The sequence below is a fragment of the Alligator sinensis genome, unplaced genomic scaffold (assembly GCF_000455745.1).
Source record: "Alligator sinensis unplaced genomic scaffold, ASM45574v1 scaffold1456_1, whole genome shotgun sequence".
Classification (NCBI taxonomy): Eukaryota; Metazoa; Chordata; order Crocodylia; family Alligatoridae; genus Alligator; species Alligator sinensis.
The window spans coordinates 238,576-251,235 of NW_005842763.1; the positions used below are offsets into that span (position 1 = coordinate 238,576).

Here is a 12,660-nt window from a genome sequence, read left to right on the forward strand (position 1 = left end):
AGGTCAGAGAGAGGGGAGTTGAATTCAAGGGGGGGGGGGGGAGCACAGAAGGGAGGGGGAGTACTTTGTGTTGTTATACGTTCTTACTTTAATGCTTTATTTTGCTTTTATAACTCTTTTGTCTTTATTGTAAACTGCCCTCTGAACATTTTTTTGGGGGGGAAGGACAGCAAATACATCTGAGGGAAAAGGAGAGGGAGAGGGAAGTTTTTAGAAAACTTCCATTAAAGTAAATTCAGTGTTTAAAAATCCAAACGATCAAGTACCTCAAAAACGTGTGAAGAAAACCAATAATTTTTATTCTAGCATCAGCAACAGCATCAGCAGCAACCAGCAATCTAACCAAAAAAGGCTTTGCTGTTTTTAAGAAGATTGAAAAATAAACACAGATAGATATGCCCTCAGTAAACCCAAGTGATGATTTAAAATTTGAGTGGCTTAACCAAGATCTTACAAATCCAAGTAACACACTCACCTTTTGCTTCTGGGCCGCCCGATTTTTTTCATCTGAAATCTTTTCTGTGGTGCTTTTGAATAGGTGTGAGGTGAGCTGAATGGGCATTTTGGGGTGACTACTGGATGCAGTGGGAATTGGTACAAGTACAGAGTCTTCTCTCTTTAAATCAGGGGCATCATTGCCCATAGAGATCGTTTCAATCACTCGGAGATTGGGGCGCGTTGGGTTTGCTGTCATTGTCATTGTGAGCAGCCCATGAGCCTCTGGCAATGCAGGGCTAGGTTGCTGGGGATGAGGGTACATAGGCCAGCCAGAGGCTGCGTAAGCCATATAGTGCCCATAAGCATCGTAGCCAGGAGGAGCCATTGTGGGAGGGGGATAGTTTTGTGGCATCTGAGGCGCACTGAATCGGGGATAGTTGGGAATTTGGTACTGGGAAACAGAGGTGGGGGGAGGTGGCAAACTAGCAGGGGCAGGCGGTGCTGAGGGGATTAGAGGTGCAGTAGGAAGAGGTGCTTCTGGTGTGCCAACAGGGATCTCATGGCCCACAGCTTTGCTTTTAGAGCACTCTGATTTCTGAAGAGAAGATGAGGTGTCTGTGGATGACTGGTAAGAGCCAGGCGGTGATGCACGGCGCTGCTGGCTCGACTCTGGAGACTGCGTGTCACTGCGGTGCATTTCCCATGATTCCAGTCTGCTGCGGGAGTCTGAAGAGCGACGGTCAGGAGAACGAGATGCCAGCTTTTTTCCATGAAGGCGTTCCTGGGTACGGACTGCCAGTTTGCCAATTTCAGCCACCCCAATATCAAGCCCAATAGTTTTAAGTAGATCGTGGATCTTTGCATACTCAACCTTGGACTCCTCCAGAGCATCTAGCTTTACAGGTGGAGGAGGAGGAGGAGGAGGAGGACTTGCTTTCTGGCTGGCAATTTCACTCCCACTACTCACTGACGGCTTTTCAGCAGGAACCGGTTCAGGTTTGGAATCTTCCTCCTCATCGCCATAAAGAAATTTCTCTTCATCCTCAATGTCAGGGAAACTGCGTCTTCTCTTCTCTTGAGCACTGGCAGAATCAGCCATCAAGCCAAGAATGCGGGAGAAGCCACTCCCATCCTGACTAGCCCTCTCATGAGGGAGCAGGAAGTCACCATGACGATCTGCAGGCTCTGATTTTGGTTCTGTTTTCTCCTTTTGACTTAAGAAACTTTCAAACTTCTCTTCAAAAGCAAAGGTGTCTTTGGGTTGTGCAGAAAGCGGGCTCCACTCATATAAACCATCACGCAACTCCTGGCTTGGAGTCTCTACTGCAGAGTCTTTGTTAAACCGTTTGATGAAGTTCTCCACATCAGAAGCAAAAGGAGTACTGTTGTTATTCTGGGACAAAGATGAGCGACTTGAAATAAGAGGAAGATCTTTATTGGCCGTAGAATTGTCTGAAAAGTCTTCAGGCTAGAAAAAGAAAAAAAATAATTTATCACATCGCACCAAGAGGGGCCTAAACACCATCCAGTGAAAACGAAAAGGGCAAGGTCATTTCTTCTAAAGAGTTTACAGTCAAAAATTTAGAAAAGCTAAGGGAGGAGCAAAAAAGAGTGGGAAGGTTACGAAGGAAGAGAAGACAAGCATGTCACATAGTAACTTCGGTACATCATCAACATGCTTTCACGGGTGTGTGAAACAATCACTTCATATTTGATTACATTTCTCTGCAAATATAAGCAGTGAAACTTTCAACCACAAACATCTATATGATAGGACTGTTTGCACACCATTGATTGGTCAAGCAAGATGCAATACAGCGCCATGCAGAGAGATCCTTAGCTAGCTCAGCACATAGTGATTCCAGACTGAGGAGCAGCAAAGTCACATCAACACAGTGGTGCACCCAAGCTAATTAAGTCCCTCTCTCGGTTGAGTTATATAAACTGGGTGCAATGGCATAGTAACACAGATAGAATGCTTTTGGTTCCAGACTGGACTGTGAGAGCTACCTTGAGGATGTCTGTGCATGGTCCTGTTTTCTGCCATACAGACATATCCTGAGTTTGAATGCCCTGAAACATAAGAAACTAATGGAAGAGACCACAAAAAGGCTTTGGTAAAAGAGCGCTGCTGCTTCTTGGCTGAACTCCAGAACAGGAGGAAGCCAACAGACTCACTAGTTGTGCCTAATGGATATATGTTTTACCAAAAGAGAGAAAAACCAAGAGACTAAAGATCATATAATGCAGTGGAGCAAAAAGTAATGGCTCTGGGAAGTATATGAGTACATATGAATCAAACCTGTATTGGGGGGGGCTCAACTTCCACCTCCACGCGTTTCTTCAGGATAGACTTTTTGGGCATGGATGGTATTTCATCAGGCCTGTACAAATACTGAGTGTCAGTAGACTGTAATGTGCTAGTTAACCCAGGGATTGCATAGTCACTGCTAGGCAGATCATGATTCAAATTTCTGTTTCGTTCTTCTTCTTCTTCTCTTTTCCTCCTGGCTCGCTCAAGTTCCCGGAATTCTTCATTTGGGCTTCTGCTGCGGCTTCGTCTGCGATAGTTTCGCGTTCCCGATGAGAAACCTTGATGGTCCCCACTCATACTGTGCATTTTCTCATCTTTCTCGTACCGAGGGCGCTTTGTTTCTCTACCTCTCTCTTCTGACCTTGATCGGTAGGAAGGTTTTCTGAGTTTGTCACTATCCCTACTAGATCCCCGTGGCAGCTCTTCACGCCGACCATAGTGTGGGCTGTAATCTGACCGATGCAGGTATACATCCCTGTTACGGTAATCTTCATCATGTCTCATTATGAATGGACTGGATGGCCGATCTTCATGAGAGGGATATCGCTCAAGCCCTCGAGAACATGGGAGGCCTCTAGTAAATATTGGACCATCAGCCATGTCATCCCTGTGTGAGAGGCAGAGAAGTAAAATGAGGTCAGAAACTTAGGGTAAGTCTCTTGGCCTTCCTCAACAGTAACAAGATTCCAAACTGGTTTCAGACTGCAATACTGAGTTCATGGAATAACCAAAAATCAAAACCTCAAATACTCCAGAAAAGGAAGAAAGATTGATAAAACATTATTAAAAACACAATATTTTTAATGATAATACTTTATTTGTAACCCTTTAAAATATTTACAAATAAACTTAAAATTAAATCAAAATTTAAATACAAAACATGTTAAGAACTAAATTTTATAATCTCTTGAAACATAAAAATAAATAAGCTGACTCCAGGAAGCTCTATGAAAAACCATAAATTACAGGCTACAACCTTTTCTATATGAAGAATCAGCAGAAAAATACCAATCTTTTGAGGCCAAGCTTTATAAATATGGCACAACAGAACATGCACTATATTAAAGGCTTGATCCTGTAAGGAATCCAGGAGCTATGCTACCAATACAAGACATGTGTTGGGATCTATCCTGAGTCCAGGAAATGTCATCATGTTACCTCATCACTGTGTGTTTAAAATATATATTCTGCCATCTTCAATACCAATTATGACCAAAAACTTATAATCTAGCTAATAAGTAACATGGCATTCACACTTCTAGATCATACTAAAAATGTAAAATTAATTAGAATATCCATATTAAGCTACAGAATTGCTTAGAATCAATATACATAGTCATAGTGTATCATTCTACACAGAAATAAGATATACCAAATACAGTGTACAGTCTCTACTTAGTTGTAAATCTGAATGTTTTCCTGATGTTATCAAGTAGCAAGAATACACCTTTCTTTAGAAAGTAACTGAAGGACAAATTGGAAAAGTTATTAAAATCAATTCGTTAATTGATCCTTTCCACTTGGTAATTTAAATTTACTGTACAAGTCAATCCACCCTCCAAGGAAGGATATATTTATGGCACTCTACCTTCTGTCTATAAGATGGTTGTCAAGTAAAGCAGTCCCACCAAACCCATTCTGCAGGAGGACAGCCATGATTTAACCCAGGGAACTGAATACCTGACAGAACAGGTTTCATTTTATGAAGAAAGCCCAGATACTTGGTTTAAAAAAAAAAAAAAAAAATACAGGATTAGTACTTTTAAGAATGCAGAATAAGCACCCCTGACCAATCAGGTAGTTAGATCGGTGTTTCATGCAAGTTCTTCAGAACAGGTTTCATTTTATACTGCACACATAGGGCCAGAACTTCAGCTTAAAATTTAGCAATACAGAAATGTACTAGTAGAAGGTCTGGTACATAAATTCTAGCTCAGCTTTTTGCATAGACACAAGCAGGGCTGTCACTGAGAACATTTACCAGTGCACCAAAAAATCCTTTAGAGAAGACTGTGGCAGGAGGGTCTATATAGGTAAGAAAATCATTCCTTTACTAGTTTACTTATTTGACTCAAACATCACCCTTCCCAACAAAGGCTCGAGGAAGCTTACAGTAAGAGACAAAATAAATTATAAAAACTGACAGATTATTAACATAAGATATAAAACAAGAACTCCCTAAACGCCACCCCAGCTTAGACTTTTTTGCTGAAGTAAACCAGCTTCAGTATACATTGCATGTGACAGGTCAGTGTTTGGCACTACCCCAAAACAGCTCCTTTCTCAGCAGCAAGATCTGTGAGGACTGGTCTCCACTAATACTCCTGAAGTGCAGAATTCCACACTACACCTTTCAATACAGCAGAACCAAGCAGCTAAAGCCTTGAAGTGGCATTCTGCAACTGCTAGCTCCTTGGATATATATCCATCTCTTCTATCAATTAAATATCTTGAAGTCCTCACAAGTTTTCTAACGTTAGAATGACACACTCAAAGTATATGCAGCTAATTACTGTACTCAACATCTTGTAGAAATACTGCTTTATTATCCCCTCCTTTGTTAATCTACATCTAAATAAATATAATTATGATATTTCAGAAAGAGTCTGGGAAGCAAAGTAAGACAAGCCAGGGACCTTGGAGACTCCAGGAGTCGTCGTTCCCCCCCCGCCCCCCCCTTCCTTCCCCACCCCACTACCTGATGTAGTTAAGTATGGTTTAAATTCCTTCTGAACATTAAAACAAGTACTGATGCTGGTCGAAGTTATAGGATATTATTTTATTCAAGTGAAAAGTGAACCCACTCATTAGCTGCAGTGTGAAGGACTTACAGATCCTTTAAAGAAATTCAGGGCTGCTGTTCAAACTTTTTGGATCTCTCTTGCAAATAACTTGGTTCAAACCTTTCAGGAGAGGTAACTCTAAACTCTAAACCAGTGATTTTCAAACAGGGTACCAAAACACCTTGGGGTGCCTTGGTATCTTCTCAAGATTGTCACAGGGTGCCACGCAATGTTAGTGCTGTTAAGGTGTGCAAGTATGATTCACAAGATCACCCAGAGATTTCAAATAGGAATCCATTCAGGCAACCACCGCTTAGCGCTCTTAATTGGCTCTGGAAAATACAAGCATTAAGCAGAACTGCCTTAAGCAAAACCCATTTCCCCATAGGAATTAATGTAAATAGAGATACTTGGTTACTGCTGCCGCCACCTCTCCTCACTCCCCCACCCACCCATTGGCAGCTCCAACCCCACGTACCAGCCTGGGTACCCGTGCTCCTGCCACCCCCTTGGGCCCCTGCTGGCCCTGGCCCCAGGCACCAGTGTGGGCCCTGCACTCACACCCACCCCAACACTTGCCAGTTCTCACCACTTCTCACCCCCCTGCCCACCCACTGGCTGCTCTGGTCCCATGTGCCAACCCAGGCCCTGTGCTCCTGCTGCCCTGCCCTGGATGCAGGCCCCCACTGGCCCTGGCCCAGCCCTGGTCCTGGGCACCAGCGTTCCTGCTGCCCCGCCAGCCCTGACCCTGGCACTCTTCCTGCCCCACCCTGGGTACAGACCTCCACTGGCCCTGGCCCAGGCCCCAGCACTCCTGCTGCCCCGCCCTGGGCATGGGCCCATGCTGGCTCTAACCCCAGGCACTGGCACAGGCCCAATGCTCACACCTGCCCTCCCACCCCTTGTTGCTTCTGCTTCTCCCCACCCCCCACCTGCTCCGGCACCACCAGCCAGCCCAGGCCCTGTGCTCCTGCCACCCCACCCTGGGCCCCTGCTGGCTCTGGCCCCAAGCACTGGTGTGGGCCCCGTCCTCACACCCATCCCCCCACTCACTGCCAATCACTTGCCCCCCCGCTTGCTACCACTCAACTCATTCACTGCCACTCGCCAAAACTCACCGATTCCACTCAGCACTATAGCGAAACTGGCTGAGTGCTCAGTGGAAATCAGGTATGAATTTTAAATGAGCGCTATAGCAAAATAGCACTAACCAAAATCGCATTAAGTAAGGGTTGTCTGTACTGTTAAAACATTCTGAGTTCTTTGCAACAGAAAAATTGCTCTATTTTTTTTCTGTAGTCAAAAAGTAAGTGAAAACTAAGAGCTGACATATTCCAAGGGGTGCCTTGAGTCAAAAAAAAGTTTGAAAACCGCTATTCTAAACAAGAATGAGGCATTGGGGTTTTAAATAAAAATTATAAGATGACCACTACATTTGGGGAAAGTGTGGAGGGGAGGGAAACTCTCACCTTTTAATTTGTTTTTCTGAAGATATCTTGTAGAATACACATTTATGAAGTGTTCTGTAATCGAGTGGGGAAACTTTCATGTCTCAGTACCTTTGGCCCTCTGAAGTATGTATAAAGTATCTTCAGTCATTTGCCAGTATGATCATGGTCCAACCTCTGGTTACCAAACATTCTTGCTCCTTCAAGAACAGGAAACAAGAGCCTACCTTACGAAGTTTAGAGGAGACAAAAAAAAAAAAAAAAAATACGGAAGTCCTCCTCAAGCAACCAACAGGCCAGAACAGGGATAGACAAATGAAAATACAGTTGTGCAGAGGAGGAACTCCAAAGCTATAATCCTCTTAAAAATATACATCTCCATCAACCTGAGAAGAAGTAGGTTAATGCTTCAGAATTTTGCAAAATTAGATCTTCAAAGAACCAGAAATACAGATAAATTATATTCACATCTTTGAAGATATCTCAAAAATAATTACCAATAAAAACTCAAAGCATTAGAAAGACTGGAAATAATCAGATAAGGTATGTTCCATAGATATTCAGTTACTCTTACAAATTCAGTTAATCAACTGAAATGTGAAAATTCCCCTTACATATTCCAGTAACAACTTCAACTAACTATAGGACAATTCAGCACACTTTATACATAATTTATTGGATGCTTTACAAAAAAAGTCCAAGGAAAACATATCTTAACGATGGATATAGCGAAAAAGTTTGTTAACATTGTCTTACAGATGAGAGTTAAGATGAAAGAGACATAACAAGTAAAGTATAACCTCATGAATCCGGCATGCTCGGGACCGAGCACCTGCCAGAAATTTGAAAATTCCGGATTTCTGAAGTCCATGCGGCGGCCAGTCATGAAGTGGCGAGGGAGGGGGGTTAATGGCAAGGGGAGGGGGGTTAACAGAGTGGTTAATGGCGGTGGCAACCGTGTGCAAGCTTCCCCTCTGCATCTAGGGGTGCGGGGGAAGTGGCGGCTGGTCCTGGAGCAGCCACTCCCAGTTTAAAAAGTGCCGGATTTTTGAGAGTGCCAGATTTCTGAGATCTGGATTTATGAGGTTATACTGTACTGTACCCTAAAGGACGGGTTTTCAACCTTTTTCATTTGTGGCCCCCCAAAAAATTTGAATGGAGATGAGGACCCCCTTTGAAGTGTAAGTGTAGGTATTCACATACTTTTGATTGATCATGCTCATTTTTCGAGAACCCCTCAGACAGTCTGCAGACCCCCAGGGGTCCACGAACCACAGGCTGAACACCCTAAAGTAAACATATCCCTATTACCTGCAATGTTACACAATACAATCTGACTCTACCTTCTGGCAAAATACCCCCAAAGAACACATGTACAGGCCTGTATTTTCAACACAGCTGAGCACACAGTCCACACAAACGTAAGTTATCTTTTCCATCTCGCAAATCTCTCTTCAGTACAACACACTACTCCTTATGAGCTGGAATCTCCGGAATTCACACCGGAAGTGCACAGCGCGGCAGCTTCTTTAATCTTGGAGTTTACCCCCTGCGCACTCCCCCCACCACTGACTGACAGAGGGGCCCTGTTGCTTGCTGCTCATACCTGATGTCTGGAAGGTGAAAAACGCAGCATATTTAAAATCAGTTTTCCCCTCCTGGCCATCAAGTGCAGGCAACGAGCAGCAAGTGATGGGACCCCTCTGCCAATCAGCAACCAGGGAGTACAAGGGGAAGCTCCAAGGTTAAAGAAACCACTGCACCGTGCACTTTCAGCGTAAATTCTGGAGATACCTACTCATGAGCTTTCCCTACATAAAATGCTTAAAAACGTGTTAAGAAAGAACTGATGTACTTTACACTGAACTGCTATTTTCCACACAAGTAAATGGCACGCACACTTGCCAGCAGGCAATCTACAATATGTATGAACTGACCATAATGGGCATGTTAAGGAGAATATTAAATAATAATTCAGAATGAAAAGTTCAGCAAATGTCATACTTGTAATCCAAAATACACCCTGAACAGCAAAACACAAATTTGGGAACATAAGACTACATAGCATTAATAACACAGCTGTGTTGCAGGGCATCAGATACTTTAAAAGGATGACTTGACTTTACAGTAACTGTGATTCTATCAGATATGTTACTCATGGATTTCCCACTATTAGCGTGCCTGCACTCCAAGCAAGCAAGCTGGGATTATTATCTTGGCCAGCAGTCTCCACTGGAGAGAGACACAATATCCTTAGCACTGGTGTTTCCCACACCACCACATAAGGGGCGAAGCAATCCACATTTTTTTCACTGTAACTCACAAGCAGTGATCCACAGGAAGTGGGTGCTAGGACTCTACCTAAATCTGGATTGTAAAACAACTCTACTAAAACAAATGTCAGCTCTTGATACTTCTCAAAGAGCAATGCTGTATAAATGTATGCAGGAAAACTAAGATGGTAGCACTGTGTTATTTTTAGTATTGAAAAATTTCTCAAAGAAGCAACAGAAACTGCTGGAACTGTCATGGAGTGGGTTGTCATCTCAATGATGAGCTGTTTTTTTCATAGCACAACTTAATTCATGTAGAAACCCAATTACAAAGCTTCTAGAGATATGACATGAACTTTCACCCAATCTCTACCACCAAAATAAAAACAGGATGTGTGGTTTTATTAAGGGCGCAATTCTGTTCAGGTAGGAGGAGAGCACTGTAAGAACAACCAAGAGTAAGTTTTAGCCTTGCAGAAATGATTTCACAAAATAAACAAGACTACTTGGTTCAAGTGGAAGCCAAATTACTTTCATTAAGAACTTTGGGTGAGATCTCAATGCAAATCCATCTTTACCAAAAAAAAACAAAAAAACAAAAAAAACAACCCAACACATTAAGTCCTGCCATGCAGCTTTCATTTTTTTCTACATTGTTATCAAAAAGGTTGTTTTGATAGTTGGATTGAACAAAGAACATGCAGCGGCCTTGTTAAATGCTGAGCTCCTAAGAAAGCATGATTTTCTGGTTGGTGGTTATATTATATATGGTGTTTCAGAAACTTCACCTTTTTGGATGTGAACGTGGAATACCCTTTAATTGAATAATGGAAAGCTGAAATGGTTGTCAGAGAACTCATTGATGGTTCAGTGTTTTGTGGTGTGTTTGGTTTTTTTAAAGAACACAAGCTATTCTTCTACATCAGGTACATGGGCATTAAATGAAAGAAAACCTAATGTTGTTGAGCCAAGAAAATAATCCTTTTCTATTTAGCTTCACAAGTTAAATCCGAGTCCTTCCTACCAGGGTAAGGACATTCTGCAACTCTGACAAACGAGTCCTCTCCACTGATGTTTACCAAACAGTATCCATGCTGGGAGGTGCAGGGAATGATGGATCTGGACAGAGAATCTGTCCTCGTCTTTGATATAACATTTGGTGAAGAGACTGGAGACTAAGTGGAAAGATGCTTCAGGTCTAAGAACCAGAACAGCCTTACATACCATATTTATTGGAATACAAGATAAGGGTCCCCCCCAACAGCATCAGGAAAAAAAAAACATTGTCTGACATTTGCATACAAGGAAACTTCATTTAATACATCGACTACCTTTGAACTGCTGCTAAAAGCAGCATGTGCTCAGGAATGGAAATCAACAATGAAGTTGATTAAATGCAGGCAACATTAAGCACAACTATAAAGTACATCACCCATACTGGACAAACGTGCTAATGAGAACTATGGCAGGGGGGGTGGGTAGCCCTTAAAAAACAAAGTTGCTTCCTGGGAGGCAACAGGCACCAGGCTTCGAGATCCTGCTGGCACTCAAAAAGATGGAGCAAACCCTGACATCCTCTCCTGTTGCCAAAAATCCTGATGGGAACCTACCACAAGGGTAGGTTAGTACAGTCCATCTTAGTAAGATATACGGTAATGTACGTGAAACCCAGGCCCCCTCGGAGCTGATTGTTTTTCAAGTCATGGTGAGCCACTATACTGAATACATTCTGAACTCTATTCTCACAGCTGAGCTGTGCTTTTCTTTCCCATTTCCAATGATTCATGTTTCTTTACCAGCCTTAAATATCTTACGAACATCACCAAACAGGGACTCAAACAGTTCATGCAGAATCCCTCTTAGACTGGCACATATGACTGGAGTGGCCCAGCCCTCCATGAGGTGGAGACAAACCAGGTTGTCCTATGACTCATCTGCATATAAATTTTTGGAGGATCCCAGGACTCATGACAAGAAAACCCAGTTAGCACATGGATTCTTTGTGGGGGCTTTCTGGAACGAACACGAACACACACACACAGCAGCGCTGAGCTGTGGGGTCATCATGGCTTGAAATGCTGTTGACTGCTGGGGCCCAGCCCAATGAACTATATGGTAAATCATGAACCTTTGGACTTCGGATTAATATCAGGCATAGTTTGTGCTACATATTAAGTAGGTGCCAAAGTGCTTAACAGTGTGTTTATGGAGTACCTGCTCTAAATCTTGCAGCAATTTCAAAAAGGTAAAATGCATCAATTCTAGATGAAGTCTGTCTATGGGCATTATATTCAAATTAGTACAGCTGTTTATTTCAAGGTCATTTTTTTCAAATTTGTTCTTCACTTCCATGTGCTAAGGGAGAGCAGGGTCTGACAAGAAAGATGACATGGAAGAAGTCGGCAGGGCAGAGGGCAAAAGGGCTACCTGATCCCCCCATATTTATTTCCCCTGCTGTAGTAATGGGAAAAGGACAAATTCAAAACAAACCTCCCATAATTCAATTCTTACCTGGAAAATTATATCAAATTTATAAATTTTCCATACATAGAATCTAATTACCGGTGGTCCTCTTATATGCAAGTAAATACAGTATATGTTCATACCATTAATGATCAACCTGAGTTTCCTGAAAACTCTTCTAATTAGTAGAATCAGAAAGTAAACAAGCACCATGCCTGAAGACCAAGGGTTAGGAATGCAGACAGCCCTGATTCTGCTCTCCTCTGGAGCAGTGGCTCTCAATGGATTGAAGGCCAGAAGCAGAACTTGTGGTATTACTTGTTCACTTTGGTGACAAAGACATCTATGCTTGGATGACTCCACCTGGTAAATGTGGTTTGCAGACGAGTATCTTTTTATGGACCCCTCATGATCTCTGGCAAACTGACTTCCGAGGCAATCTGCCAAAACACATTTTACAACTATGTATTTTGGGGTAGTCTCATGACAGGAATAATTGTCTCATAAACATACATCTTGACAAACAAGGGTTGTTCCCTTCGTTATTTTTATGTAAAACATTATTGTGGTTTTACTCATCATGCTCTAGGTTGTTAGAAGGTTTGAACTGGGAGAAAACTACATATGTTTAATTAATACACCTTAGCACTAAGCCACTTATGTGAAAACAGGCTTTTTAAGGACTCCCTGTGCCCTGTGTTTGAAGGCTAAAGTGGGCTTCCTATGCTAGAGCAGAGGCATCTGTCATTAGTCTTTGATGGCAACTGTGAAGAGCTACAAACTTAAGGAGAGTTTTCCAACAGTCTAATGTAACAGGGCTTTTCAAGGGACCTGTACCATCAGATCCAGTGGATGTTTTTAGACAGCGGGAGACATTTTTTTCAGCAGGCATTCCACAAATTATTCCTGCATCCTCCCTGAGTGCCAATCCTATCCTCTTT

At 42.6% G+C, this 12,660-nt stretch overlaps 1 protein-coding gene across 1 annotated transcript in view; it reads right to left on the reverse strand.

Moving 5' to 3' along the window:
• Window positions 1–12,660, reverse strand: part of ZNF318 (zinc finger protein 318) — a 39,923-nt gene that overhangs the window by 17,292 nt on the left and 9,971 nt on the right. Inside the window, exons 4-5 of the mRNA XM_025216731.1 lie at window positions 2,741–3,359; window positions 476–1,906 (exon numbers count right to left, since the gene is read on the reverse strand). Coding sequence (XP_025072516.1) covers window positions 476–1,906; window positions 2,741–3,359 — 2,050 coding nt within the window. The remainder of the gene's footprint in view (window positions 1–475; window positions 1,907–2,740; window positions 3,360–12,660) is intronic.